Source organism: Marmota monax, unplaced genomic scaffold (genome assembly GCF_021218885.2).
Source record: "Marmota monax isolate L192 unplaced genomic scaffold, Marmota_monax_Labrador192_F-V1.1 WCK01_AAM20220418_F8-fsc00102, whole genome shotgun sequence".
In the NCBI taxonomy this organism is placed as follows: domain Eukaryota; kingdom Metazoa; phylum Chordata; class Mammalia; order Rodentia; family Sciuridae; genus Marmota; species Marmota monax.
Window position 1 is genome coordinate 3,054,153 of NW_026692494.1, and position 27,292 is coordinate 3,081,444.

The following is a 27,292-nucleotide window of genomic DNA, read 5'->3' on the forward strand; positions in this document are numbered from 1 at the left end:
CTCATCTCCTCGGAGTGGGGACTACAGGTGTGGGCCACCCCACCCAGTGCGCGTGAGGCCTTGACCACCGGGAGAAATGGCTTCCATCCCGCCCAACTTCCCACAGCACAGATAAGAAAACAGAGGTCCCTGAAGGGGAGATGGTAGGAATGCGTCTCCTAAACCAGGGCTCTGTTCCTCTGAGCCAAGCCCATTGGAGGGGGTGTCCAGCTGCTGCCCCTGTGCAGGGCTTCGAATGGCGCCCAGGCAGTAAAGCCTAATGGTTAGGGGCCTGAGGTTCAGAACCAGCCTGGTTTTTGCCACCAAGTGGCTTTTCCCTCTGCCTCAGCTTGCTCATCTGTGAAACGGAGAGTGTGCCGCACCCACCACGGTGAACTCTCGTCCTTATTACCATTCTAGAACAGCCCATGGCCCCCAACTTCTGCTCCTTAGGAGCCGGGATGGGAGGCCTCCTCCCTGTTCACCTGCGCCCCCCCCCCTGAGCAGCACCAGCTCTGTGGTTGGTGCCCAAGGCCACCACTGTCTCTGTGCAGCATCAGCCAGGCTGCCCTGGCACAACCAGGGAGCTGCCCAGCAGGTTTTTCCTCTTGGCCTGCCGCGGGGCACGGAGCCGTCCTCTCCCGCCTCACCTGGGCCGGGCCCTCCCGGGCTCCCTTGCTCTGCCGCCCGTCTCTGCCAGGCGCAGTGAGCAGGTGGCAGTGGCTGGGTCAGGATGCCCAGCATCTTGGCGTACCAGAGCTCTGAGGTGGACTGGTGTGAGAGCAACTTCCAGTACTCACAGCTGGTGGCCGAGTTCTACAACACGGTGAGGTCGGATGGCGCCAGGTGGGCGGGTGGGAGCCTCCTGAGGTGCGAGTTCAAAACCTGGCTGCTCCACATCCTCTCTGGGGAATCTTGCTCGAGCAGTTCGCCTGTCTGTGGCTCGGTCTTCTCATCACTTAGGCAGGGAGTGTCGGCTTTCATTCATTTATTTTGTCTTTATTTGGCATCAATCTCCGTGATAGGAAACGCAGCAGAGCCAGGCAGGGAGCAGGCCTCTGCTCTGAGCAGAGAGCACAGAGATGACTTCAGGCGTCTGCAACCCAGAAGGATGGTGCTGTGATGGGGGGCACAGAGGCAGCTGTGAGGATACCCAGAGGAGGCCTATGAGTCAGTCAAGGTGGATCAGGGAAGGCTTCATGCAGGAGGCGACTGTGGCTGGCTTGTTCTCATGGCTCTTCCAGCTCAGACCAATCATTTTTATTCCTGGGATCATCCTATTTTTAGCACTGAAAGTTTCACCTTCCAGAAACCCCCTCGGTTTCGGGCATAGTGAGTTGTTCAGTCACCAGCCCCACAGACTGTGCTATGGCACAACATTGGAAGTGCTTAAGAATCATGGACGGGTAAATGACAATGACCTTGAACCAAAGCTTGAGAGACGGGGGCAGTCATGGAAAGACACCTGTGCTGACCTCTTCCTGAGCAGGGCCTGGGGCCGAGGGGGCCGGGCGTTCTGGAGCTTGGGCTGCTGCCGCTAGGCTGGTGGGCATGCAGACGGCGCTCGGCTCTGCACCCTGTGAACACGGGCTTCACTGGGCACTTGCTGTGTGCCAGATGCTGTCCGGACGTTTTGCCTGAGGAACCTCCTGAGTCTTCGTGGTGACCAGGACGTGGGCTAGCCCAGCGTTCCTCCCACCTTCCCCCGAGGAAGCGCTGCTCAGAGGCTCAAACCCTGCTTGGGCTCGGCTGGCTCTTACAGCCGGGGTGAGCCTGCACTTGGCAACTCTAGGGGACTTCTTGGAACTAAAAAATGCGGGGCGCTCCGTTTAGGCTGCCCAGGCTGGTTCTGACCTTGTTGGCTTCGGACTAGTGGCTTCCAGGAGCCGGAGGCGAGACCCGGGGCTCCTCCTGACCTCCTGGAGCTCGCTCCGCCCGGGCTGGGGAGGCCCTTCTGGTCCTCGGTTGTCCCATCTGTATCCTGGGAAGGGGACAAATGTGCCGCTCATCAGAGGCTAGGGAGAGGAGTGGGGTTCTGGGACTCTCCTGTCTGCATTTCCTGGAAGGCCCCAAATGTTCTCTGTGGGGCCCATCCCCACAGGGGTGCCCCCGGAGTCGGGAGGGTTGAGCCTTGCAGTCCTCCTTTAGCCCACCCCTGGACACCCAGAGAGGCCACGGCAGGTCTCAGCATTCCCAAGTCATGACAGAGATTGGGAAAGAGTCTTGCCTGGGACCTGCACCTCTAGGAACTGACCTTCTCTGTTCCCTGGTGCGAGTGTACTTGGGTCTCTTCTGTGTAGGGCTCAGAGACCACTGTGAAGGTGCCCAGGAGGCCTCGTGGTGGGGGCTGGGGTTAAGAAAGGCTTCCCGAAGGAGAAGAGTGTCTGCCCAGCCCAGGGTGACCAACTCACCTCGGTTTTCCTGGGATTAACCCTGTTTTTGATACTGAAAGATCAAAAGAGTTAGCGGTCGAGGATTGGAATCCCAGCTGGGTTAGAGGGGTTTCCTCATTGGGCTCAGTGGGGCACACTTGTCGTCCTAGTGACTCTGGAGGCTGAGGCAGGAGGATCACAAGCTTGAGGCCAGTTTCAGCAACTAAGCACACCTCAACACAAAATAAAAGGGGCTGGGGGTGCAGCTCAGTGGTAGAGCATGTGCCTAGCATGCATGAGGCCCTGGGCTCCATCCCCAGCACACACACACACACACACACACACACAGAAGTGTTTCTTCAAAGTTTTCTCCTCCTGGACACAGCTGAGTGATCATCGTATCATTCAAGGGTGGGCTGGGGTGGAGTGACAAACTTGTTCTGCACAGACCTATTTACAGCTAGTAAATACTTTCAGCTGTATGACACATGTGGTTCGTGTCCCAACTCTTCAGCTTTGCCAAAGGTTTCAAAGCCTCCTGGGTGATCCGTAAGTGACTGGGTGACAGTGTTCCAATAAAGCTTTATTTATGGATGCTGCAATACGGATTTCCTGTGATTTTCACATGTTGCAAAATAATTTTCACCATTTGAAAAGGGAAGCGATATTTCGTAGCTTGCCAGTCCCCTGATACAAGGCAAGGGGCTCAATTAGGCTCATGGTCAGGGTTTGCCCACCCCTGACACACTTATGCCAAAAAACCCATTCAAATGGAGGACAGTAAGATGATGGTATTCTTTGCTCTGAATTACAGATTAAGATTGAGTATAAGAGGGTTGGGGTGCAGCTCAGTGGTGGAGTGCTTGCCTGGCACGTGTAAGGCACTGGGTTGGACCCTCAGCATCACAAAAAAATAAACAAATTAAATAAAGGTGTAAAAATACAATAATGTTAAAAAAAAAACAAATAAGGAGTTTAACTCAGGAGTGGTGACTGTGTTGTACTAGCTCCTCAGAAGGCTGAGGAGGGAGGATCGCTTGAGCCCAGGAGTTCAAGGCCAGCCTGGGCAACAAGTGAGGCCCTGTTCAAAACAACAGAATAAACTAAGATAGAATAAAACGAACAAGTTCTTCCTCGTGATGTGGCCCACCCTCTTGCTGCTATTCCCTGGGTGCGCTTTGGTGACTTGTGCCTAGGGATGAATTTACAAATGATGCCTGTTCCGACCTCGTCATTGCACCTCTGGGAATTTGTGCCAAAGAAATCATCCCAGAAGACAACAAGATTTATACACAGAGTCGTCCCCGAGTCATTTGTAATTGTGATAAGTGAAGACACCCAGTGGAGCTGCAGCCTCGGGGCCAGTCTGTGGGGCTGAAGACATCCCGGTGACATTCTGTGCAGCCGTCTCAGAGCCTGCTTTTGATCCAGGGATGTAAGTGAAAGACTAAGCAAGTAGCAGGAAACGTTTAAGAAATCTGTTCCCATTGCTCTCATCACGACCTGCTTATGAATCACGATTCATGTTGAGAATGTGACTCTAAAGAGGAATCTTTCTCTGCTTGCAGAGAGCTCTGAGTCGGGTTAGGAGGCAGAGCCCAGATGCTCACGGTCAAGGTTACAGAAGAAGAAAATAGCCAAGGAGTCAGCCCAGGTGTTGGGAGGCTTCATGGAAAAGGGCACACAGGAACTGGGTCTTGAAGGACGAGTCGGAGCTCACTGAGCGCGGGAGAAGTCTGGACAGGGAGAGCAGAGGATGTGCAGGGTTCTGGAAGTCGAAGAGGAGCTGGGAGATGGGGAAAGGAGAAAGGGTTTCTGTGGCTGGAATGCAAGGAGGAAGAGGAAGCCGAGCCAGGCAAGCGCTCCACCGGGATCCACACCCCTCCCCAGCCCCAACGAACAGATTTTATTTGGTACCAGGGATTGAACCCAGGGGCTCTTAACCACGGAGCCACATCCCCAGCCCTTTTGATTTTTTTATTTTGAGACAGGGCCTCACTAAGTTGCTGAGGCTGGCCTCAAACTTTTGATCGTCCTGCCTCAGCCTCCTGCCGTCCTGCCTCAGCGGCTGGGATGGGCCACCGCGCTTGGCTCCCACAGTTTTCCTGCTGTGTCCCGTGCTCATTGTCGAGCTCATTCCTTCAACAAAATGCTCGACACCAACGAGAGCTGGATGACCCTTAGGTTTCAGGAGGCCCAGTGCTCCGTGCTCCGTGTGTGGGGTGTGTCCAGAATTAGAGGTGCGTTCCTGCCCCCCCTGGTGAGTGTGAGGCCTTCGGAGGAAGGAGCGGAAGCTGGGGGTGGGAGCGTGGGGGTGGGGCCTCTTGGGGAGGAGAGGTCAAGGGTGCAGTGTGCTCCAGGTCTCAGGAATGTGCTGGCAGGCTCCTGGGCAAGGGGCATGACACAGGCAGAGTCCCCGAGGCAAGAAAGCACACCCTGTTGGAAAGTAGCAGGCGGTTTGAGGCCAGAGCACAGGTACCTATCACAAAGGGACCGAAGGGTGGGAGGAAGGATGGGGAGGTTTCTGGGCCAAGTCAGCAGCGCCAGGCTGAGGAGGGAGGCCATCAGGGCACTGATCAGCCGAGAGGTGAGAGGTCGGCAGCTTGGGTTCCACTGTGGGCAGGAAGAGAAGGAGCAGAGGTCGGGGGTGCTGGCTGGAGTGGTGCCAGGGCAGGGCAGAAGTCAAGGGCAGGGTCACGAGTTGGCACCTGTCCCTCTTGGCCTGCTGACCTCCTGCCGGGCGACTGAGCGCTTGGGAGAGTTCAGGTTTCTGAATGGTACAGGTGGAAGGTTCAAGGGCCCTGGGTCCTGGAGGCTGCAGAGATGAGGTTCCCCCCTCGGGTTCTGCCGCTCGTCCTCTTCAGAAGACTCTCTTCACTCTGCACAGAGCCAAGGCGTCTAGGGAAAGGCGGGCGGTAAGAGGAGCAGGAGGAACCCGGGACCATGAAGAGAGACCAGAGCAGGGGCAGTGTGGAAGGGGTGCTGGCTGCTCTGCCCCCTTCTCCAGCACCCTGCCCACCTCCTCCCTGAGCCCTCCTGCAGCTGGCCTCTGCAGTGTGGCCAGCCCCGGCTCTTCTTTGAGTGCTGTGTGACCCAGGGGGCAGCCATCCCTCTCTGAGCCTCCGTTGTGCCCTGGGCAGGGAGCTGTAAGCCACGAGTGCACTAGAGATCCAGTGGTACCTTCCTCTTCTGCTTTCTTCCCCACTGACTAGCAAATGATGACCTGGTGCCTCTGGAGGGTGGAGTCCTTGTCCTCAGGCAGGGAAGACACCACAAATAGAATAGTAAACGTGTAACACTGGTTACTCTTGATGCAACTTGGGTGCAGACCTGATGGTCCCTGGGGCCCTCTTTCCTCCTCCGGACGATGGGTGGGCCGGGGAGAGCCACCGTGGGACAGCCGCTCTCCATTTTGTTCCCACAAGGATGGCCAGGGCACGTGGCCTGTGCCAGGCGCTGCCCTGCATTCTGGAGGTTCAGAGGTGAACCCCACCCTGGTGGCTGCTGTTCCGGGAGGCTCACCGCCCTCGCCCTCTCCCGTCCTACTCAGCACACACCCGCTGAGCGCCCACGGTCTCAGCTCAGGCCACACACCTGGAGGTCCCTCTGCCACCAGCAGGAGCAAGGTGACAACCGCAGAGCTGATGGGCCCAGGACCTGGTGCTCAGTGTGTGACCCAGGGATAGGAGACGTCCAGGACAGGGGAGCCCAGGGACAGGATGTGGGTCTGAGGGTGCAGGCCCGGGGACAAGCTCCTCTGGAATTGGGTAGAGGTGGTGGTTATGGAACTTGAAGTGGGCTAGAAACCACGGAATTGATTTCTTTCAGAGTGGATTCATAGCACATGATCTTTGTCTCTTTTTAAAAATGGTGGCCCACGCCTGTAATCCCAGCGGCTCAGGAGGCTGAGGCAGGAGGATCGTGAGTTTGAAGCCAACCTCAGCAAAAGTGAGGCGCTATGCAGCTCAGTGAGACCCTGTCTTTAAATAAAATACGACATAGGGCTGGGGATGTGGCTCAGTGATCGAGTGGCCCTGAGCTCAATTCCTAATACAAAATAAATAAACAAATAAATAACAAAACCTCACAGCTCCTGAGACTTCTAAGCATTGAATGTATTGAAACTATTAACATCAGAAGCAAACAGCACAGAAAGGCAAAAATGTTATTTGTTTATCGACTTGACATTTATTAATTTTATTTAATACACAGTGCTTCATATAATCCTCATAAAAACCCTATGTAGTAGTTACCCTTATGTCCCCCAACGGATGGAGAAACAGGACTCAGAAAGGGCAAGCTCCCTCCTCAGGGTCACACAGCATGCCAAGACAGCCTGGTCCCAGAGCCTCTCACCTCCCCACAGCGCTGAGGGCCCTGGTTCCCCAGTGCTTAGCATCGAATGGCGGGCGTCTAATTCCCAAGCCAGTCTTGCGCTGTGGCTGGCGCTGCTTCTCTTCACCCTGACCAGGACCAGCACTCGTGGGCAGGTGTCCAGTGGACGCAGGTGACCGACCTCGGCAGGTGGTAGCTGGGCGCGGGCGGTGGGTTGGGTTCAGCGATGAGGAGTGAGGCGGCGTTGTTAGGTGCTATTGCGCAGCCGGACTCAGCACTGGCTGTGCCGCGTGACACCTGCTAGGGACACAGGGATAAAACAGGTGTCCCCTGTCCTCAGTCCAGTGGGGGAGGCCGAGGCAAGAAATAAGTCAAGAAATTAGTTAATGGAAAAGCTGAAGTGGAACGTGGCCCTGAGAGGAGGGAGTTGGGGGGACTGGACTGCACTGGGGGCGGGTGACAGGGAAGGGCCCCGAACCCAAGTCCTTCCAAGGGGGCTGTGGGTTCCTTCCCTCTGGCCGGTCCTGCCTCCCCCCCTCTCCGTCCTCCTCACCTCTCAGGCTCCTTCCTGCCTTTGCCACCTTTGTCTTCCCCTGCCAGGTTCCCGTGGTACAAGGGCACAGGGGGATTCCAGAGCTGTCTCGGTGCCCTGCGTCCCTCCTGCACAATCGTTTTCCTCCCCTGCCTGCCTTCTCCCTTTCCTGGGGACTGACCCTGGGGTGCTTGACAACTGAGCCACACCCCCAGCCCTTTTTATTTTTTATTTTGAGGCAGGGTCTTGCTAAGCTGCTGAGTCTGGCCTTGAACTCAAGAGATCCTCCTGCCTCAGCCTCCCCAATCCCCAGGATCATAGGTTTGCACCACTGCGCCTGGCACAAGCATTGTTTTCTACAACAATTGACTGAGCTCCTACTATGTGCCAGGCATTGCCCTAGAGGCAGGTGCGGGGATGTGGCCAACAGCAAGCTCCCCAGCCTGACATTTAGTTCTCCGACCGTTCCCTTGGTGCTTGGAGATCTGGGAGATCCAAGGATGAGTGGAGGCATAGAACCGTGGGCACTGGACAAACACCACAAAGGCAGGGATTTTGTTTTGGGGCACGGTTAAGATCCTCGAGTTCGTGGTTGGGAGCCCAAGGAATGGTTGTCAAATGACTGAAGGAGCAAACGAATGAAGGAAGGAGGTGACGCCGGCTCCGGGCCTCACCCAGGGAGCCCAGCCCACGAGAGTCCTAGCTGGGGCTGAGCTGGCTTTGGACAGGATCCCAGACTGAGGCAGCTCCAGCCTCACCCGGCCCCGGGTGGGACCAGGTTTAGGGAAACGTGGGAGCTAGCCCTGGAGGCTGGGAGGGGGACCCGGGCGTCACTGCTGTTATCAGAGACCCTGGAGCCAGCTGGGCCCTTCCATCCCGCCATCCCGTCCACACACTGCCTGGTACTGACTCCACATGCTCAGTCACAGTCCTGGCAGTGGTGAGCCAGCAGCCAGAGTGTCCCAGGCAATGCAGACAGCAAGTGCAAAGCCCTGGGGGCAGGGAGGCAGGAGCACGCCCTGCTCCTGTGCAGCCACCTCACGGTCCCCTCAGCCTGGGCTACAGAGCTGTGGTGAGCTGGGGAGGAGTTTATTAGCCAGGTTTAAGAGGCTGGGTTTTCTTACGGGAGCTGCAGGTGTGTTTTAATAGAGGTGCTGGGGTTCGGGGGACTGGTCTGGTGAGCATCTCCGGGGTGAGTTGACTCACATGCCCTGTGGCTGGGGTTGGCGCTGGGGCGTCAGGAATGCGTGTGCATCAGCACAGATGGGGCTGGACCCCTGAGGAGAGGGGGATGCAGGCCAGGGCTGGGGGTGGCTCCATGGTGGGCCCTTGCCTATGTGTAGGGCCCGGGCTTCCACCCCCAGCACCACACTCGCACACAGAAAGGAAGGAAGAAATGCAGGCCGGCCTGTCGTGCAGCTGATGGATTTTCCCGTTCAGTACGTCTTAGTCCGTTTTCTGTTGTTAATATCACAAAGCCACAGACTGGGTAAGTTTTAAAGGAAGGAGGTTTATTAGGGCTCACAGTTCTGGTCCAAGGTCAAGGGGCGGCAGCGGGCACTGGCCTCCTTGCTGGCGGTCCCACATGGTGAGACTGGGAATGTGTGACTCTCATGGCAGACCCTCCTAGATAACCCTTATCTGTTAACCCCACGACAGCCAGAGGCTGGTCCTCTCTTAGTATCTCATTGTGGCAGCAAAATTCCCGTGTAAGGCTGGGCGCAGTGGTCCACGACTGTCACCCTAGCTACTTGGGAGGCTGAGGCAGGAGGATGGCAAGTTCAAAGTCCAGCCTCAGCAATTTAGGGAGACCCTGTCTCCATAAAAAAGGTGGGGGCTGGGGATGCAACTCTGTGGTAGAGCCCCCCTGGGTTTGATCCCCAGTACAAAAAAAAAAGAGTTTCAGGGGGGACAATCCACTTTCCAGCCAAGGCTCGTACCCACCTCTCCGCTTTTCTTTCAACAGCCAGATGCCCCTCCCCTGCAGGGAATGGTCCTGGTGGCTGTGTACACAGAGTGTCCCTCTCCCTCTGGCCAAGGGTGGGATGCGGTCCAGGCTTCAGCCTGGAGTTCGAATCTCAGACCTGGACCTGGGAGCGAGCACAGTTCTCATCCCGAGTGCCCACAGAGGCTCAGAGCGGCTCAGCCGTCCCTTTGATGAGTGAGGCCCCTGGAGTGACGGAGCCGATGAGCCAATGAGTGGGTGAAATGGCGCGCACTCCGTGACCTATGACCAGCTCCCAGCCTGACCAACTGCTGGTGGGTTGAAAATATCCCTAGTGGAAAACCCGTTTCATACACCTGGATGGTCAGACCTGGCACCTGGGCGGCACCCTCTGCTGCAGCCGGTGGCTGGCCCTCGTGTGGTGAGGCTCACCAGAGCTGTGGCCGTTGACCACTCGCCACATCAGATGTGAAGTGTGATTGCCACTGAGTGTGTGTGGCATTGGCACCACCATAAAATTGAAAAATAATCTGAACATCTCCATATAGGCACATATATATTTCATAAATGTTCAGTAAATAATATTTATTGCATACCTGCCATCTCTAGGTCAATATTTAGTAACTGTATGTTATACTTATTTATTTATGATTTTTTTTAGTTGTAGATGGACACAATGCCTTTATTCATTTACCTTTATGTGGTGCTGAGGACGGAACCCGGGTCCTCACACGTGCTAGGCGAGCGCTGTGCCACTGAGCCCAGCCCAGCCCTGTATGTTATATGTATAATATGAGTTTCCACAATCATTTTCTGTTGCTTGCTACCAAGAACCCAAACTAACACACTGGTGGTGATGAGTGTTAGATCCCAATAACAGGATGCTCATTTAAGCAAAAAATCAAAAGAAAACAAAAATTTAGAACCAAAACTTGCAGTGACAAGAATGCAATGGAAAGACACCAGGATATCTTAGAAAAAGAAGGAGTGAGAAGTCCACGGCCAGGGCAGCTTTGGAGGGCTCAGGAGGAGGGCACGTAGTGTCCTGGGATATCTGCACTTGTTCTCAGCCTTGGTGCCTCATGGCCACAGGTGGCGGGCTGGGGACAGCTCAGTTGGTAGAGAGCTGGCCTCACATGCATAAGGTCTTTAGATTCTTGTCAATGGTTGACTCCATGTTGGTGACTCCTAAGCTGCAGAGCTTCACATTTTAATTCTCAAGTCAGAAAACCTAATCGGCCCGGGGAGGATTAGGGGTCTCTTCCAGTGAGGTGGGGACCTGCTGACACAGATATCTGGTCATTCAGAGGACCTCTGTGCTGGGTAGGCCTTAGGAACTGACCTGGAGATGGGCATGGCTTGTCCTCCGGCAGACAAGGCCCAGGGTGAGAACCGAGGCGGGTGTCGACGTGGCCTGGGGACAGCTGCCTCACAGAGCCCAGGCTAGTTCCCCCAAGTGTGGTGTTGGCACTGGTTCCACGATCCCCCTGAGGACAGCCACTCGCTGCCCAGGAGGACTCCTCCTCTGGGAAGCGTCAGGCCCAGCCCATGGACGCTCACCTCGGTGTTCTGACTTGGTGAGGCAGCGTCCCTGCGGCTGGGACTCCGAGAGGAGCAGGGTCCCAGTTAGCAGGGTGCTGTTTCTCCCTTGCTAAGATGAGGTGCAGATGACGGAGGAGCCTGATAAGAGGAAGGGTCTTTCAGGGAGGGAAGGCTGCCCCTGAGAGAGCAAGCTGGCTGTCCTCAAGTCGGAGGCTGCAGAGGAAAAGCAGCCCCGAGCTCCCGAGTTGCCTGCTGTGGCTGAGGCGTACGGGGGAGTCTCTGTGGGGAGTCAAAATCCTGCGTCAGCAGATCGGGGCCTGGAGCCATTGATGGTTGAAATCTGGTGTGAAGGTCTGATGACCTTAACTGCACTTGTAGCTAATGACACCTGGGACAGTCAACAGCGCTGAGAGGAGGTAGCATTGTGTGTGTTTCACAAATTGGAGATGAAGGTTAATGGGTTTATGTCACCTTTCAAAGGCACCATCCACCTAGGGAACAAGGGAGCAGGGATCCAGTCCTATGTTAGGTCTCTACGTTGCAAAGCATTGATTTCAACAAAACAGCCAACTGAAAATCACTTACACAGAAAGGACAACCTCTTAATTTTTATGGAAGTGGAACAGGCTTACCACCAAACGGCTGGGTTCTCCCCGTCTTTCTGTTGTGTTCCTGTGTAGTCCTCAGAGCATTGTCCCGGACCCGGGGCATTCCCAAGACCTTGTGGGGGTTCCTCAAGGTCACAGTTGCTTTACTAATCATGTGAAGATGGTATTTGCCTTTTTGGCCCCAATTCTCTTCTGCAGGCACAACAGAATCTTCCAGAGGCTACATGATGCATAAGGACCCCACCCTCTCTGGTGCCGAGGCAGTGTGTGCTTATGCAGTCCTGTATCTCTAAAATGTTTTGATTTCAAGTTCTAACACAGTAAATCTCAATTGATGGAATTCATATAAGTAAAACCTCTGGGAGCTTTTTCTTTCTATTTAAGAATGTAAAACGGTCTTGAGACCAACGAGTTTGAGAACTGCTGTCCTTGACTATTAATTAGGTTTTATTCTCACCTTGCTTCCTCATAGTTGCAATATAACTGCCATCTTAAACACCACAACACTGTGCAAAGGTTCTATTAATGGTTCAAGTTTTAATAAAGAGAACTTCCCAGAAGTTCCCCATCAGACTTTCCTTCATGACTCCTTGGCCAGAATTTTATTACACATCCGTTCCTTAACCAATGCCTCACAATGAGGATGATTCATGCCTTGGGTCTCAGACCTGACCCCTTGAAGGCCACGTCCTCCTGAAGGCTGAGCAAAATTTGGGCTTATTCAATTAAAAAAAATGAGGAAGCATATAACTTAAAATATAGGTTAAATTGTGGCAAAGATAAAATAATAAAATAACAGTGGTTCAATAAAGATAGGAGTATATTTCTCTCTCTCTCTCTCTCTCTCTCTCTCTCTCTCTCTCTCTCTCTCTCTCGGGGCAGGGTATCAGGAATTGAATTCAGGGGCACTTGACCACTGACTTACAACCTCCATCATTTTTGTTTTTAGTTTTGAGACAGTGTCTCATCAAGTTGCCAAGGGTCTCACTAAGATGCTGAGGCTGGTCTTGAACTTGAGATGATCCTGCCTCAGCCTGCAGAGAGTTGCCAGGATGACAAGCACATGATGCTGTGCCCCGCTACTTCTCCTGTAGATAATGTCTAATCCATAAGCTTTCAGGGCTGGTGGGAAAGCCCCCTGATGCCAGGGACCCAGGGATATCCCTAGAGTCACTTTGCCATCTCTAGGCCATTGCCCTCACCTGCTTGGCCCAAGAAGCTATGCCGTCACACCTGCATCCCAGCAGAAAGTGGGTAAGGACTGGTCACATACTTTCACTTTAAGAATGCAACCTGGAAGCCACTATCATGCTCACTCTCATTGGCCAGAACTTAGGACATGGCCACGTGGAGCCGCAAGGGAGTCTGGGAAAGAATTCTGCTATCACAGAAAGGGGAGAACCAGATCTGCTTGCACTGATTGTTGTTCCCTCCCAGGTCTGGGGTTTGTCTCCCCAGAATGATGTGTCCTCCTAATACTGAACCAAACCAGTTTGGTTAGTGAGGAAGGAGGGAGGAGGGTGGCTGAACTACCCGATCCCACCTTCCACCCCAGCTGCTGCGTTCTTGGTGGTCTTGTTGTTGGTTATCAGTTGGAACCTGGTAAACAGTTTCTGCTGCTCTGAGAAACGGAACTCTGCTCCAACTTGTAAGAAATTCACACATTCTTGGACTCTGGTCTCAAATTCTGGATTTTTCACTTACTAGTCCAATGATGGGGCTGGATGATTTGACCACTCTGAGAATCAATATCTTCTCTATAATGCTGTTTTGAGGAAAAGAAGAAAATTCTGGAAATAAGGAACTTTGCCTGGGACCTGAAACATAGTAGCTGCCTAGCCCTGGGGAGACCCGTTATTAAGCCACAGATAACCTTCAAACGCAAAGCCATGCCCTCCTGTGGCTCTGAACAGGTGCAGCCATATTTCCTGGTCTCTATTTTTCCTCCTCTTCCCCAAGGAAGCTTTTCCTGGCCATTGTGACCCTCAGTAAAAAAATATTTCCTTTTTGTCTCAGCTAGCTAATACTGCATAACAAGTTGTCCTCAGATTTGGTGACCTGAAACAAGGACAACTTTTACTCATGAATTCATCTGTGGTCTAGGTCGGGCTCGGCAGGGACAGCTCATCTCTACTTAGCATCGCTGGAAGGCTGGGGTGCAGCTAGAATCATCTGAAGGTTCATTGAATTGTGCTGCAACTGATCTGGGGAGAATCAAACATCTGGGGCTGGAACAGATGTTCTCCAGCATCTCTCTCTATCCTGTGTGGTCTCTCAACATAGTGGCTTCAAGGGTAGCCAGGCTTCTCGCTTGGTGGCTCAGGGGCCCACGGTCTCATGCTTTAAGATAAAGAGAGTCAGGTGGAAGCCACAGCTCCTTTTATGATCTAACCTTAGAAGCCGCACAGCCCCATCTTTGCTTCACACAGTTAGGAGGCAGTCATTAGGGTGCTGTGTCGTCTTTCTTTGTCTATGAAGCTAACATATGACCACCATGTCGACATTTCAATTCACGGGGAAGGGAGACAACACAGGGCAAGCCTTAAGTAGCTTCTTAAGTACTGACCAGGAGGCAGAGATGTCCTTTATGTCCTTATCCCAGTAGCCAGACTGGGTCACCAAGTCACAGGAGTTGTGAGGCAGGTGGAAACTGTCTTCTCCCATCGAGTAGCTGTGTGCTCAGCTAAAACCTGGAAGATACTATGATGGTCCCTTTTATCCACGGGTTCCAGGAACCCCCGCAGGTACTGAAACCCACAGATGCTCAAGTCCCTGATATTAAATGGCATTATTATTTGCATAGAACTTACACAATCCTCCTATAGACTTTAAATCATCTCCAGATAGCTTATCACACCTGATATAATGTAACTGATCCTGTGGACATAGTGCTTACACTGTGTTGCTGAGGGGAAAATGACCAGAATAAAAATCTGTACGTATTCAGGACAGAGGCAATTATTTTCTTTTCCTGAGTATTTTCAATCTGAAGTTGGTTCAATCCATAGTTACAGAACCTATGGACATGGAGTTTTCTTCTAAAAAGAAAAGGGGGAGAATATGTATAGAAGGTCAGTATATCGTCTTTGTCGCACTCTTGAGTGAATGGATGAACCCCTAGAGTAACGGGTGGAGTACTGAGTCTACTGCTGACCAATGCTCCGTCCACATCAGCTGAGGACAGCGGGTGTGGCTCACTGGTGGAGCATTTGCCTAGCCTGCCTGGGCCCTGGGTTCCATCCCTAGAACCATGACAGACAGAGAGAGGGAAAGAGAGAGGGGAGGAAGAAAGGCAGGCAGGAAGGAAGAGAAACAGCTGGAGGGGTGACAGGTGAATGATTGACAAGTCTCGGGCTGATGAATTGCCCGGAAGGTTGCAGATGATCCATCGGCTGGGACTGAGGGATTGGACTCAGTCAGGAAGCCCCTGCCGTCTCCTGTCCTGACAAGCCCCCTCCCACATCTCTGTTCCAGTTCAGCAACATCTCCTTCCTGATCTTTGGGCCACTCCTGATGTTCCTCATGCACCCCTACGCCCAGAAGCGCTCCCGCTGCATCTATGGTACCTTTGTCCTCTTCATGATCATTGGTAGGTGTGGCTCTGCCATGGAGAGGAGGTGGGCGTGGGCACGGGTCACCCCTGACACCTCCCCTTGCCTCTGCCTCCCCAGGCCTGTTCTCCATGTACTTCCACATGACGCTCAGCTTCCTGGGCCAGCTGCTGGATGAGATCGCCATCCTGTGGCTACTGGCCAGTAGCTACAGCATCTGGATGCCCCGCTGCTACTTCCCCACCTTCCTCGCAAGGAATAGGTGGGGCAGGGGCTATCTGTCTGGACAGGGTGGGACTCGAACTCTCTGTGGACCCTGTGGACCTCTGTGGATCCTCACCTGCCCCCCACCCTGGATCCTTCCCTGAGCCATTTGGGGGCCTTAGAATCCCTGGCCAGACCCCCTGGGGTTCTCTCCCCACCCTGTCTCACTTACCCGGACTTCCAGTGCCCCCTCCCCTGATCCCACCTGGATAGCCTGGAACCTTCTCCAAACTGTCTGAGCCACCTGGAGATCCCAGGACCCGGGCCTAAGCCTTCCTGGGCCCCAGGATCCCTCCCCCGAGTCTTTCACCTGGACTCCTTGGAATCTTTCATCTATCCTCCCGGGCCCCTGGGACTCTCCGACTTGACTGGAGGCCCTTCCAAACCTCCCCTGATCCTGTGTGACCCATCTAAGGCTTCTAGGACACCACCCTCTCACCACCCCAGACACCCCATCATCCCAGTCCCTCCAGGGACCCTGAGATCTTTTGTCTGACCTCTCCTTAATTCACGGCGGCTCATGGATCTTCCTCCAAGCCTACTGGGTTCCCTTGAGTCTCTTGCAGAACTCACCGGCCTCTGGAGCCTTGACTAACTTTCCTGGACTCCTGAGACCCTCTCATCCTCCTACCCAGCCCTGGGCCCAGCTTGGCCTCCCTGGGACCCTTCACCTGACTCTCCTGAGCCCAAGCTCAGGACACATCCTGGGCCTACCTGGGCTTCCCAGAGACTTTCTCCTTCCTTACCCTCTCTGGCCACCATAAGTTAACCATGCTTGACCCTCCAGGGCCTCCACTCACTCACAGCTGAGCCCCTTTCCCTCCAGGTCCCACTTCACCTGCCTGGTCATTGCCACCACCATGATCAGCACCTTCCTGTCCTTCCTGAAGCCCACGGTCAATGCATACGCCCTCAACAGCATCGCCATACACATCCTGTACATTGTGTACCTCGAGTACCGGAAGTAAGTGGAGGCTACAGACACTCGTGTCCCCGCCCGTCACCCCGAGAACTCACGCGCTCTGGGCACTGACTCCTTGACTCCAGGCCCTGGAGGGGAGGCCCCTTCCCTAACATCACCTACTAGCAAGTGGCAGGGCCAGGACCCAAACCTAAGATCTTGTCCTTTTTACAGTGAACCCCTAAAACACGCATCTGAGAGGAGAGAATAGCCCATAACCTCCACTCACCCATTAACCAGCCCAGCAACCATTGACATTTTGCTCTTGATGGGTTACATTTTTTCCCCTAAATTTCATATATATTTCAACTCTAAACTTTTCAGGATCTAACTCCCCTGATAATTATGGTTTTTAACCCACATTGGGTCTTAGCAGGATAGAGAAGGGTTTCTCAAACAGGGATATTTGTGGAAAATTGAATAAAGATTATTCACAACACAGAAGTCAGGGTATAGGAAAACCACTGGGGGTTGTTGAGCACCTCTGTGCTGATAAGAGTGGGATTCTAGGTCTAGCTGGAGACCCGAGGCAAGGGGCCATGGGAGAGGAGGAAGGAGGAAGAGGCCACAGGATCCAAGAAGCCCCAGGAGAGAGGAGGCTTAGCAGGACTCTGATATCTAGTTGCTGGTTGTATCCAGCCTGAGGCAACCCTGATGGAAGAAGTGAATCTCCTAACAATACCCTCCTTTTTCCCCTTTGATTTCCTGCCCCTGCCAGGGCTCCACATTGACCAACCCAACTGGAAGCCATTAGCTAATCCAGGTAGAAACCACTGGCCAATCCAAGTAGAAACCACTGGCCAATCCAAGTAGAAGACTTTGGTCTAGCCAACTGGAAACTAATGGCTGAGTGAACTGGAAGTTCAAGGACAAGGGAGCCCCTGGATTTGGTCTGCACAGGTGGACAGCCCAACACATCCCCCAGATGCACAGGGATAGATAGAGAAGGAAAGAGACAGGCTCAAAAGACAGATGGGAGGTATAGGGCACGCTCACTCTGTACAAAGTAAATGGTGCTCCTTCAAGACAGCACCTAACATTGTGTGTGGACATGGCCTCAGTTTCTGAGAGGTGCCTGGTTGTGTTTAAATAAAGACCTCACCGTGGTCTCGCAGCTCCCCTTTATTTCATAAGGTCTCTTCTCCCATCCCCCTTTCTTCATGCCTTTGATTTTTTTTTTTTAAAGAGAATTATTTGTCTGTAGCACAATTTATGTTCTGGATCTGGCCAACCGTTTCCTCTAGAATCTTTAAGTTTTCTCGTATCCTGTATTTCCTGCAAATTAATAGTTGGATCTAGGTCTGTTCTTCCTGTGTTTCGGCCAGAATATTTCACGGTGGCACCGGTGGTTCCTGTCCATCCCCAGAGCCCTGCAGTGTTTGGATGTCCCCCATGGACGGGTCCCTTGGAGGGTTAGGCTGGCTAGAGGATTTGGCTGGTTTCACCAGGTCCCTTTGCAGATGCTTCTCCACCAGCTTCCAGCAGCTTGAGCCAAGTTGCTGGGGGCCATGACCTGGCCAGCGGCAGTGAAAGGGTGGCCTGCACCTTCTGTTGTCCTTTCTGCCGGCATTACCTGGAGTTTTTCCACCCAGAAGGACTTTTGCCAATCAACCTTGAAATCCAGGTGAACAAGTTGCATAGATAATCGACTTTTTCCTTTTATCTATCGACTTCCAGAGTAATGAATTGGTGCCCTAGGAGTCTCTAGTAGAGACCCACGAAGCACATTTTTTATTATGAACATAAAGGTTTTTATATCTCTGACATGTTTTAATGCATGACAGTCATTAGACTGTTTTAAAAAACTTTTAAATTTTTAAATAATTACAGATTTACAGAAAGTTGCCGATATAGCACAGAATTATCATGTACTCTTCCCCAGTTTTCCCCAAAGGGAACAGCTTATGCAACACAAGTATATCTCAAAAGGAAGAAATCGATGTTGATATAAAGCTGTTAACCAGATTACAGGGTTTAGGCTGACCTCTCCAGTTCTTTCTCACAGTGCATTTTGATGTTGAGGCTGCTCAGTTCTAGGTGAGTGAACACAGTCTAAGCTTTTAACCAAAAAGGAGCTGCTGTCTCATTTATCCGGGTCACGCTCTTTGCCAAGGAGCCCTGGGGTTGCTCTGTTGCTGGGAAACACAGACGTAGCCTCCAGAGAGTGCACCCCACCCCAGACACACACTCACTGTGACACACATAGACACACTCCTGCAATACACAGACACATGTCTTCATGCACTGACCCAGAGGGACACACGCTTATAACCCCAAATACACAAACATAGAGGGACTTGCTCCATAGGAACACAGATTACACAATCTGACCAACTTGGATTGGATCCCAGCCCTGCCACATCTCAGCCATGTAACCATGGTGGGACTTGACGTCACCACCTGTACCGCAGTTTCCTCATTTACAAAGGTGCTGCGAGGACTGGGTTAACACCTGCCCCTGGGTCCTGTCAATTCTCAGCAGTTCTCTGCTGCTGGAGCACTCACCTGACATGAATCAACTGACACAGAGGAGGGGCACGCTTGGCTCACGGCTGTGGCGGTTTCAGCCATGATCAGTTTGCCCCGTGGCTCTTGGGTCTGTGGTGAGGCCCACGTCATGGCAGGGGCACTTGGAGTGGCAATGAGCCATTCTCCTTGTGGCCAGAGGCAAAGGCAAGAGGAAGAGATCCGGGGGCCATGATTTGCTGCAAGGGCATATCACCAGTGGCCGGACCTCCTCCCTCCCGGCCCTGCTCTAAAAGCTTCTGCTCCTCCCAACAGGACCAAGCGGGGACCAAGCCTCTGACACCCAGGTCTGTGGGGAATATTCCAGATCCAAACTAGAGCAAGCACCAACTTGAACCCTCAACCCCTCCCCTTCCCTCTTCCCAACTCCAGCCTCATCTGGGATGGAGGAATTCTGCATCAGCCCCTTGGCTCTGCCGCCTGAGCCCAGCCTCATCTCCCTTCCTCCCCTCCCCCCAGGACCAGCAATAAGGAGCTTCGGCACCTGATTGAGGTGTCCGTGGTTTTATGGGCCTGTGCTGTGACCAGCTGGATCAGCGACCGCTTCCTTTGCAGCTTCTGGCAGCGGATTCATTTCTTCTACCTGCACAGCATCTGGTGAGCACCTGCCCTGGAACCTGGGAGCCCACCACCAGAGAGCCTCAGCGCAGGCTTAGAGCAAGGAGCTGGGGAAACGGGTGGGGGCCGAGTGGGAGGAGACCCCCCCAGACGCCAGGGCTTGGGAGTGGGGGAGCCGGCGGCTGGGGACTGGACCCAGAAGGCCCCTTGGGAAAGCGAGATCCGCGAGAAGTAAGGAGAGGAGGCGGTGGCCCGGGGACATCTAGTGCCCTCAGCACCTTCTCCCTGCACCCCACAGGCACGTGCTCATCAGCATCACCTTCCCTTACGGCCTGGTCACCATGGCCTTGGTGGACGCCAGCTACGAGATGCCAGGCCAAACCCTCAAAGTCCGCTACTGGCCGCGGGACACTTGGCCCATGGGGCTGCCCTATGTAGAAGTCCAGGGCGATGACAAGAGCTGCTGAGGCTGTGGCCACCTGCAGGGTCCCTGTATCTGAGGGACACTCGCGGTTCCTCACCTTTCCCTTTCCCAGGCCCCTTGTCCTGCACTTCCCTGCCCCGAGGCAGGGGATGAGCTCCCTAGTGGTCCTGAGCAGCAGTCTACTGACCTGGGGAGGACTGCCTGCACCTCCCGCTGCCATGACCTGCCCCGGCCTCTTTCTCTTCCACCTCTCTGTCCGCAGATGTCACATGATCTGGTGGGGTCGAGTCACCAGTTGCTGGGATGACTGGGTGATGTGTCACCTGCTTGGCATGACCCCAGGCTGAGGCTTGCTGTCTGGCATCTTGTATGTATTGGTGATCTGGGTCTGTGGTTGGACATTGGATGACAATGTCCCTGGTACTTGGGAGCATCCCAGAGAACACACATGACTTGTGGGTACCTAATCTTTTTTCTTTCTTGGTGCTGGGGATTGAACACAGGGGTGCTTTTATCACTGAGACACATCCCCAGTCCTTTTTATTTTTAACTTTGAGACAAAGTCTCCCTAAATTGCTCAGGGTCTCACTATGTTGCTGAGGTTGGCAAGGAACTTGTGATCCTCCGGCCCCAGCCTCCGGAGTTGCTGGGATTTGATGTACACCACTGCACCCAACCCAGACACCCAATTCTATACCCACAAGTGCATGCAGAGACCTCACAGACCTCCCACACGTGCCTCTGAACTCATGGGGAGCAAGTCATGAAGGGCAAACAGCTGAGGGAAATGGAAGCCCACACTGGACAAACCAAGCACCGTGGAGCATGCTGGGCAGCTGGTACCGCGTGGTGGGGTAGGAGGATGCTTTTCAGGGTGGTTAAGAGCCTATGGCCTGGGGCCAGACAGACCTAAGCTTGAATTCCCACTTGACCATTTCTGGCTGTATAATCTTCAGGATGTGATTTATCCTACTTTTGAAGTTCAAGCCTCTTGTCCGTAAATAGTGTTTCTTTCTTCATAGGAATTTCTACGTGCATAAAACAAGTTGACGTATGTGACATGCTTAGTATATGTCTTGCAAACACCCATCCATCTGCCCATCCTTTAATCTATCCATCTATCCACCCATCCATTCATCCATCCTTCTATCCATCCTTCCATCCATTCAGTTTAGCCAACCATTTGTTTATTCATTAATCTGCCTAAGTTATCCACTCCCCTTCCCGTGCATCTTCCTCCTGTTCATTCATTCATTCATTCATTCATCCCTTTAACAAATGTACACATGGAGTTCCAGCTACAGGCCAGACACTAGGCTCTTTGCAAGACAGCTGACATTGAAGTCCCTAACCCAAGGAAGGAGACAGATGTTAGACAAAGAAGAAGACACAGGACCAAGGCACTTAGAGACACCAATGGGTGTTACAGAGAAGGTGAATTAGCGATGTTCCAGGGAGTGATGGGCTGGAGAGCCGTCCTCTCAAATGGGTGCTCAGGCAGGGTGCCCAGGGGATGGCAAGCATCCCCCTGTGGAGCGAGTGAACTTGCAAGCAAGAGCAACAGAAAGCGAACTGTTGCCTAAACTTAGTAAATGAGGAGGAACACATTGGTTGGAGGTTCTTAAGTTGAGAGCCCTGAATGGGTTTCAGTGTCCATGACCATTTCACATTGTCTGCAAAAGATTAGTGTTGGGGCAAATCACCTAGGCCTCTGGAGTGCATACCTTCATATAGACATGAACACTCACATATTATAGTTGTGGCCCAGAGAGGGCAAGTGACCTGCCGAAGACCACACAGCTAGGTTAGCCTTTCCCCAAAACTCTTTGTATCACTGTCATCAGTAGAATTGAACCTGGATTCTGGGTCTCCTGCTTCTGGGTCCTTCTTTCTGCTTAGTTTTAGAAACCAGAGGATCTTCATTTGTGGCTGATTGAGGTACTAGAAGGAGGAGTTTCTGTAAAATTGTGACATTATCTACAAAATGCTGTGTGTCTGGGTATGTTTGGGGGCATAGGAGATGTGCTTCCATGAAATTCCCTAAAGGGCTCTTTGATCCCCTATAAGTTAAAAACTTCTGGGGTACACCCATAATCCCCAGAACTTGGGAGACTGAGGCAGGAGGCCCACAAGTTCAAGGCCAGCCTGGGCAACTTAGCAAGACTCTATCTAAAAATAAAAATAAAAAGGGATGGGGTGTAGCTCAGTGATAAAGCACCCCCTGGGGTTCAATTCCCAGTAAACCCCCCACCCCCCAAAATTAAGAACCTCAGTTCAGAAATCTCTCAGGGTGGCTGGGGGGGGGGGTGAAGTGGTAGGAGAAGCTTCTCCCCCATTTCTCTTTCCTTTCTTTCCTGGCTTATGTGGCCATGGTGTGAAATCCAAACAGTGCTTACCAACAGATGACATAAAAGGGCACCTACTGAGTCTGCTTACTTTCATGTGCGCAGCAGGCAGATCCACAGAGACAGCATTCTGTGGTTGCCAAAAACAGGGAGGGGTGTGAGTCACTAATGGCTCTATGGGCATGGTTTCCTTTTGGGGTGATGAACACATCTCAGAAACAGGGGTGATGTTTGCACAACATCGTGACAGTTATAAACACCACCCTGATTGGCACTTTAACGTGGTTAATGGTTAAATGTAATGTCAGGTAAATTTGACCTCTATTGAGAATTTAAGAAACTCCCAGAGTCATTCATGGACAAGTTTAGGTCATGGGCCCATCTTTAAACCAGTCCCAGTAGCTAGAGGGATGCATGCCTTTGGATTACTCAGGCCAGAGGTGGACTTCCTCACTGGGAGTGGGGACAGGGTAGTTCCACAGGGTGTGTGGTCTGAGAGTGGGGGAGGGGGCAGCTGGGGGCAGCAGTCCTCTCTGAAGCCCTGTGACCTGCCATTAGCTGGCATTGTCCAAAACTTCACTCAGAGTGCCTTAAATGCTTACACTGGCCCTGGGAGGAGGGAGCTCCCAAATCAAGAGACCATTATCAGAAAAGGGGGTGGTTTAAGAGGGGAGATCCAAATGTTCAGGGTGCTGCTGCTTTTGAGCAGGTCTTCTTGTTACAGATTTTCGGTTCACTCCCAAACCATTCCGGGTTCCCCATTGCTTCTGGATGTCCAAGGCCTCAGTGTGACAATCAAGAATTTCTCTGCCTTAAAGACCCACACTCCAGCAAGTCTCTGCTGGCTGGCCACGAGGCGCTGCTGGAGATGGTCACCCTGGTGTCACCTTTGACATTGTGACAGGTGGCTGTGTGTACTTTTGTGGCTGGCTGCCAAACTGTGAGGTGCAGAGAGCACAGGCTAAGCCTGAAATAGGGTCCAAAAATGTGCCCAAGGGCTGGACCATCTACAAGGGGAGATGCAGGTGAACCTTCAGGTCCTCCCCTTGGTGCAAACAAACCGGATCACTAGAGGGCGGCAGAGACTGGATGGAGCCGGGCTGGGCACGGAGCAGATGTCAAAAGGCAGGCAAACTGCTCTTCTGTGTGGGGCCTGGGGGGCGGGAGTGGAATGCCCTGTCTATATCTGTTTCATTTTTTGTGACATTGAGATAGCATGTAAGATGCTGCCGTTAAACAGATTTAACAGGACCAATTACAGATCCTCAAATAATCATTTTTTCTGTTTTAAAAAAAATCTATTCTCTTTGCTTACATTGATATGTTAAAATAGGAAACATTGTATCCTCTGGTAAGTGATTTGTTATAGGTCCAAAGTATCCACAAAACTAGATACAGTAACACAAGAAGTGTTAGTAAAGGTAGCTCAGTGCTGCTCAAACCAGGGGCTCTGGAATCCCCCACTGAGGGGGGAGGAAAGCAGAGGGGTGGTCTCTGCGGCTCCCCAAGAAGGAAGCCAGAGTTCTTGGGGCAGAGCCTGGGTATATTTTAAAGGTCCCCAGGAGATTTCAATGTCAGATAAGGTTGGGAAACCTTGCACTAGAAACTATCACCTACAAGGTTGGGTCTGACCCCCAAGGCTGCTTTCTTTGTCATCAAGACAGGTGACTTAAAAAAATAATGCTCATTTATTTCTCTCACAAATTTGCATTTTTAAAAAGTTGCTAGGGAGATGTCAAAGTTGAATAAGCATGAAGCTAACACATTCTCTTAGAAGAAATCAGGGGGACTAGAAAAAAATGACAAGAAGCTAAGCATTTCACTATTCAGTATCATTTCATTTTTGCGACAAATATTTATCGAACACCTATTATGTGCCAGGCACTATGCTTAGAATATATCACGAAAAAGAAAAAAAAAACTATTGTTCTCTGGGAGCTGCCATTCGAGCTGGGGGAGATGGACAAAATTTAATAAGCAACTGTGTGTGTATCAGTAGGTTGTAAGGGAAACAGGGAAAAAACTAAAAAAGGAGGAAGAGCATTGGGGGACTAAGGCGGAGTGACAGGATTAAATAAGGTAGTCAGAAGAGATCCCGCTGAGAAGGTAATTTGAGCAAAGATTTGGAGGAGGTAAAGTGGGGAGCCAAGTGGCCTCTTAGGGGAGATGGTTCCAGGCAGAGGCTGCTCAGTGTGTCCAGGAGAGAGCAGGCAGCAGGCAGTGAGGGAAGACGTAAGAGAGGGGTGTCCACACCAGGCTACCCTTCTGGTCCTTGACCTTGCAGATAATGCTGCAGACTAAGGGCTTCACTTTATTTAAGGGCAAATTAAATAACATTTGTAATCATCATCTGTAATTACTCAGGGTAAGGGTTTTGGAGATAATGTTTTGGAAAAATGTACATTTTCCAAAATGGCTACAACAGTACCTCTACCCCACATGCCTGTTCCCCTTCTACCCTTTCTCTTCCTCCTCCTCCATCTTTTTTTTTCTCTTCCTCCTCCTCCTCTTTCTTCTTTTTTGTGGTACTGGGAGTTGAATCCAGAGGTGCTGTACCACTGAACTCCTCAGAAATTTTTATTTTGAGACAGTCTCACCAAGTTGCCCAGGCTAGCCTGGGACTTGGGATCCTTCTGTTCCAGCCTCCCAAGTCACTGGGATGACAGGTGTGTGCCACTCTTCCTGCCCCACATGCTCTTCTTATAATGTAACTTTTACACTCCTCCAGTGAACAGATGGGTCTCTGTTCCTTCCCCCTTGAACCTGGGTGTGCCTGGACTATAGTGGAAGTGACTCCATGTAACTTTCAAGGCTAGTTTATACAAGGCCATGCAACTTTTGCCTGATTCTCTTGGGACGTTTATTCTTGAGATTCAGCCGCCATGCCACAAGGAAGCCCAAGCCACCCTGAGGAGAAACCCAGCACTAACTTTGGCAGTTGTGGATGAGTGAGCCGTGTTGGAGGGTGATTCTGCAACCACAGGGGTTGTTCTAGCTGTCCATGTTGCCCAAAGTGCAGATGCATGAACAAAATAGATTGTGTTGCTAACAATGTTCACTGAACTAGGATGACAACAGCATGGCTCTTCTGTTGAAAATTTATTTCTCCTTCTTGGCATCTAGCAGGCATCCACAGGGGCTGGTTTCAGATTATCAGAAGTGGAGAAGTGGAGATGAAGGTCACCTTCTAAGGTTGTGAATGAGTTTTGTTGCTCCAAAATGGACTCATGGATAAGTTATATGTTTATAGGGCCGAGTAGTCATTCCATATATATCTATATCTCTCTCTATATTTTTTAACCTTTAAATCATTTTCAAATGTCCAGTTCTGTGGCGTTCAGCACATCTCCATGGCTGTGCAATCATCATCTCCATCCACCTCCAGAACTTTCCATCTTCCCAGACTGAAACTCCATCCCCATTCCTCCATCTCTTCCCCAGCTGCCTGCACCCACTGTGCTACTTCCAGTCTCTATGGATGTGAAAACTCTAGGGACCTCCTATGAATGGAACCGTACAGTATTGTCCTTCTGTGACTGGCTTGTTTCATGAAGCTTGGAGCCCTCAAGGTTCATCCACATTGTAGCAGGTGTTGGAATTTCCTTCCTTTTAAGGCTGAATGATATTCCACTGAATGGTGGACTGCATTGTCTCTCTCCATTTAACACCTGGGTTGCTTCCTCATTATCCTTTTTGACTCTCCAAGGCATCCAGCTCCACCAGCAGGAGCCCCCGGGGATGCATTTTGAAAGTTATAGTTCAGAACATGATGGAAGGATAATTTCCCAGCTGAGTAGGGAGAGGGCTTTCTGAAGCTCATCTTGGTAACAATTGTAGCTCAAAGGTTCTCCCCTGAAAGCTTCCTTCAGAGACAGATGGCTACTCTCTCCCCACTTCTGTTCCTTTTCCTGGGGTTGGGTGGTGTTCTGAAAGACCAGCCACCTCAGCCATCTGCAGCGCTGCTTAACTACTGAGTGCTGGGCAAGCACTGAGCTTCTGATTCTATTAACGGGAGAGGGAGTCAGGATCTGTATTCCTAACAGAGTTCCCAGGTGGGACTGACACTGCAGATTTGGGGACCACCTACTGATCTACTTACAGTATTCAGGTATAATGATGAAAATAAAGAGTTGCACCAACATTAAAGTTGCTGCTTATTTTCTCAGCATCACCTTCACTTTATTTTTGTTTTCAGCCTGACCTACCCTAAATTCAAAAGAATGGTAGTGCTATCATAACAGCGATCTGGCCTTCTTAGACAAACTTCCATTCCACTGTTTTTTGTTGTTGCTGGTCTTCAGGACAAAGCACTTGTCCCACCTAACAAAGGCTTACCTGATACTTAAATGAGAATTGGAGGGCAAACCTCCCTGAACAAACCAAAACCACCTGATTTTTAACTATAAGAAATTATTTAAAATACATACACAGGGATCCCCTAATTGCACGTAGACGTCCTAAGGTTCCAAAGACTGGTGACTCACCAATCCTGAGAAAGACCAGGTATGTCCGTTTCTAACCTAAAAACCGCTGACAAGTCCCTGTGAAAATTTGTGATCCTAAAAATTAAAACCACAAGTTGGAGAGAACAATTTTATTTAAAATTTCATGCATTAGACTTTAACAATTTTTTAAAAATATAGATATATATTTTAGTTGTTGAGACCTTTATTTTATTTATTTATATGTGGTGGTGAGAATGGAATCCAGAGCCTCACACATGCCAGGCAAGGGGTGCTACCACTGAACTACAACCCCAGCCCCCCACCCTTTGCAAAGACTTTTAAAATTTTTACTGACACATTTGTATATACTCACCCGCACAAGGTGATGCTTCCATACAAGTATACACTGTGAATGAGAAACTTGGGGTAATCACTATATCTGTCATCTCATATTTATTGTTTTTGTCACGAAAACGTTAAAATCCACTCTTATTGTCGCAGTGCCACAAGCCTGTAATCCTAGCAATTCAGAAGGCTGAGGAAGGAGAATCGCAAGTTCAAGGCCAGCTGGGAAATCTAATGACATGTCTCAAAAATAAGTAAATAAAAAGGGCCGGGGATGTAGCTCAGTGGCAAAGCACCCCTGGGTTCAATCCCCAGTACCAAAACAAAAAATAAAAAACAAAAAACAAACAAAAAAACACTCTTCGCAATTTAGAAATATATGTCATTATTTGCTGGGCATGGTGGCATGTGCCTGTAGTTCCAGCCACTCAGGAGGCTGTGGCAGGAGGATGTCTAGGGCACGGAAATTTGAGACCCAGCCTTGGCAATGTAGCGAGATCCCAGTCTCTAAATAAATACATAAAATAAACACACATCATTATTAACTATGGTCCCCTTGC

The 27,292-nt window shown here is 51.4% G+C and overlaps 1 protein-coding gene across 1 annotated transcript; it reads left to right on the forward strand.

The window, feature by feature from the left end:
• The first annotated feature begins 641 nt into the window (after positions 1-641).
• Positions 642-26,070, forward strand: Acer1 (alkaline ceramidase 1). Its single transcript, XM_046443975.2, has 6 exons — positions 642-805; positions 14,788-14,902; positions 14,985-15,126; positions 15,955-16,092; positions 19,075-19,212; positions 19,472-26,070. The coding sequence occupies exons 1-6, from the start codon at positions 713-715 to the stop codon at positions 19,638-19,640; spliced, it is 795 nt and encodes a 264-aa protein (XP_046299931.1). The 5' UTR covers positions 642-712; the 3' UTR covers positions 19,641-26,070.
• Positions 26,071-27,292: the final 1,222 nt, after the last annotated feature.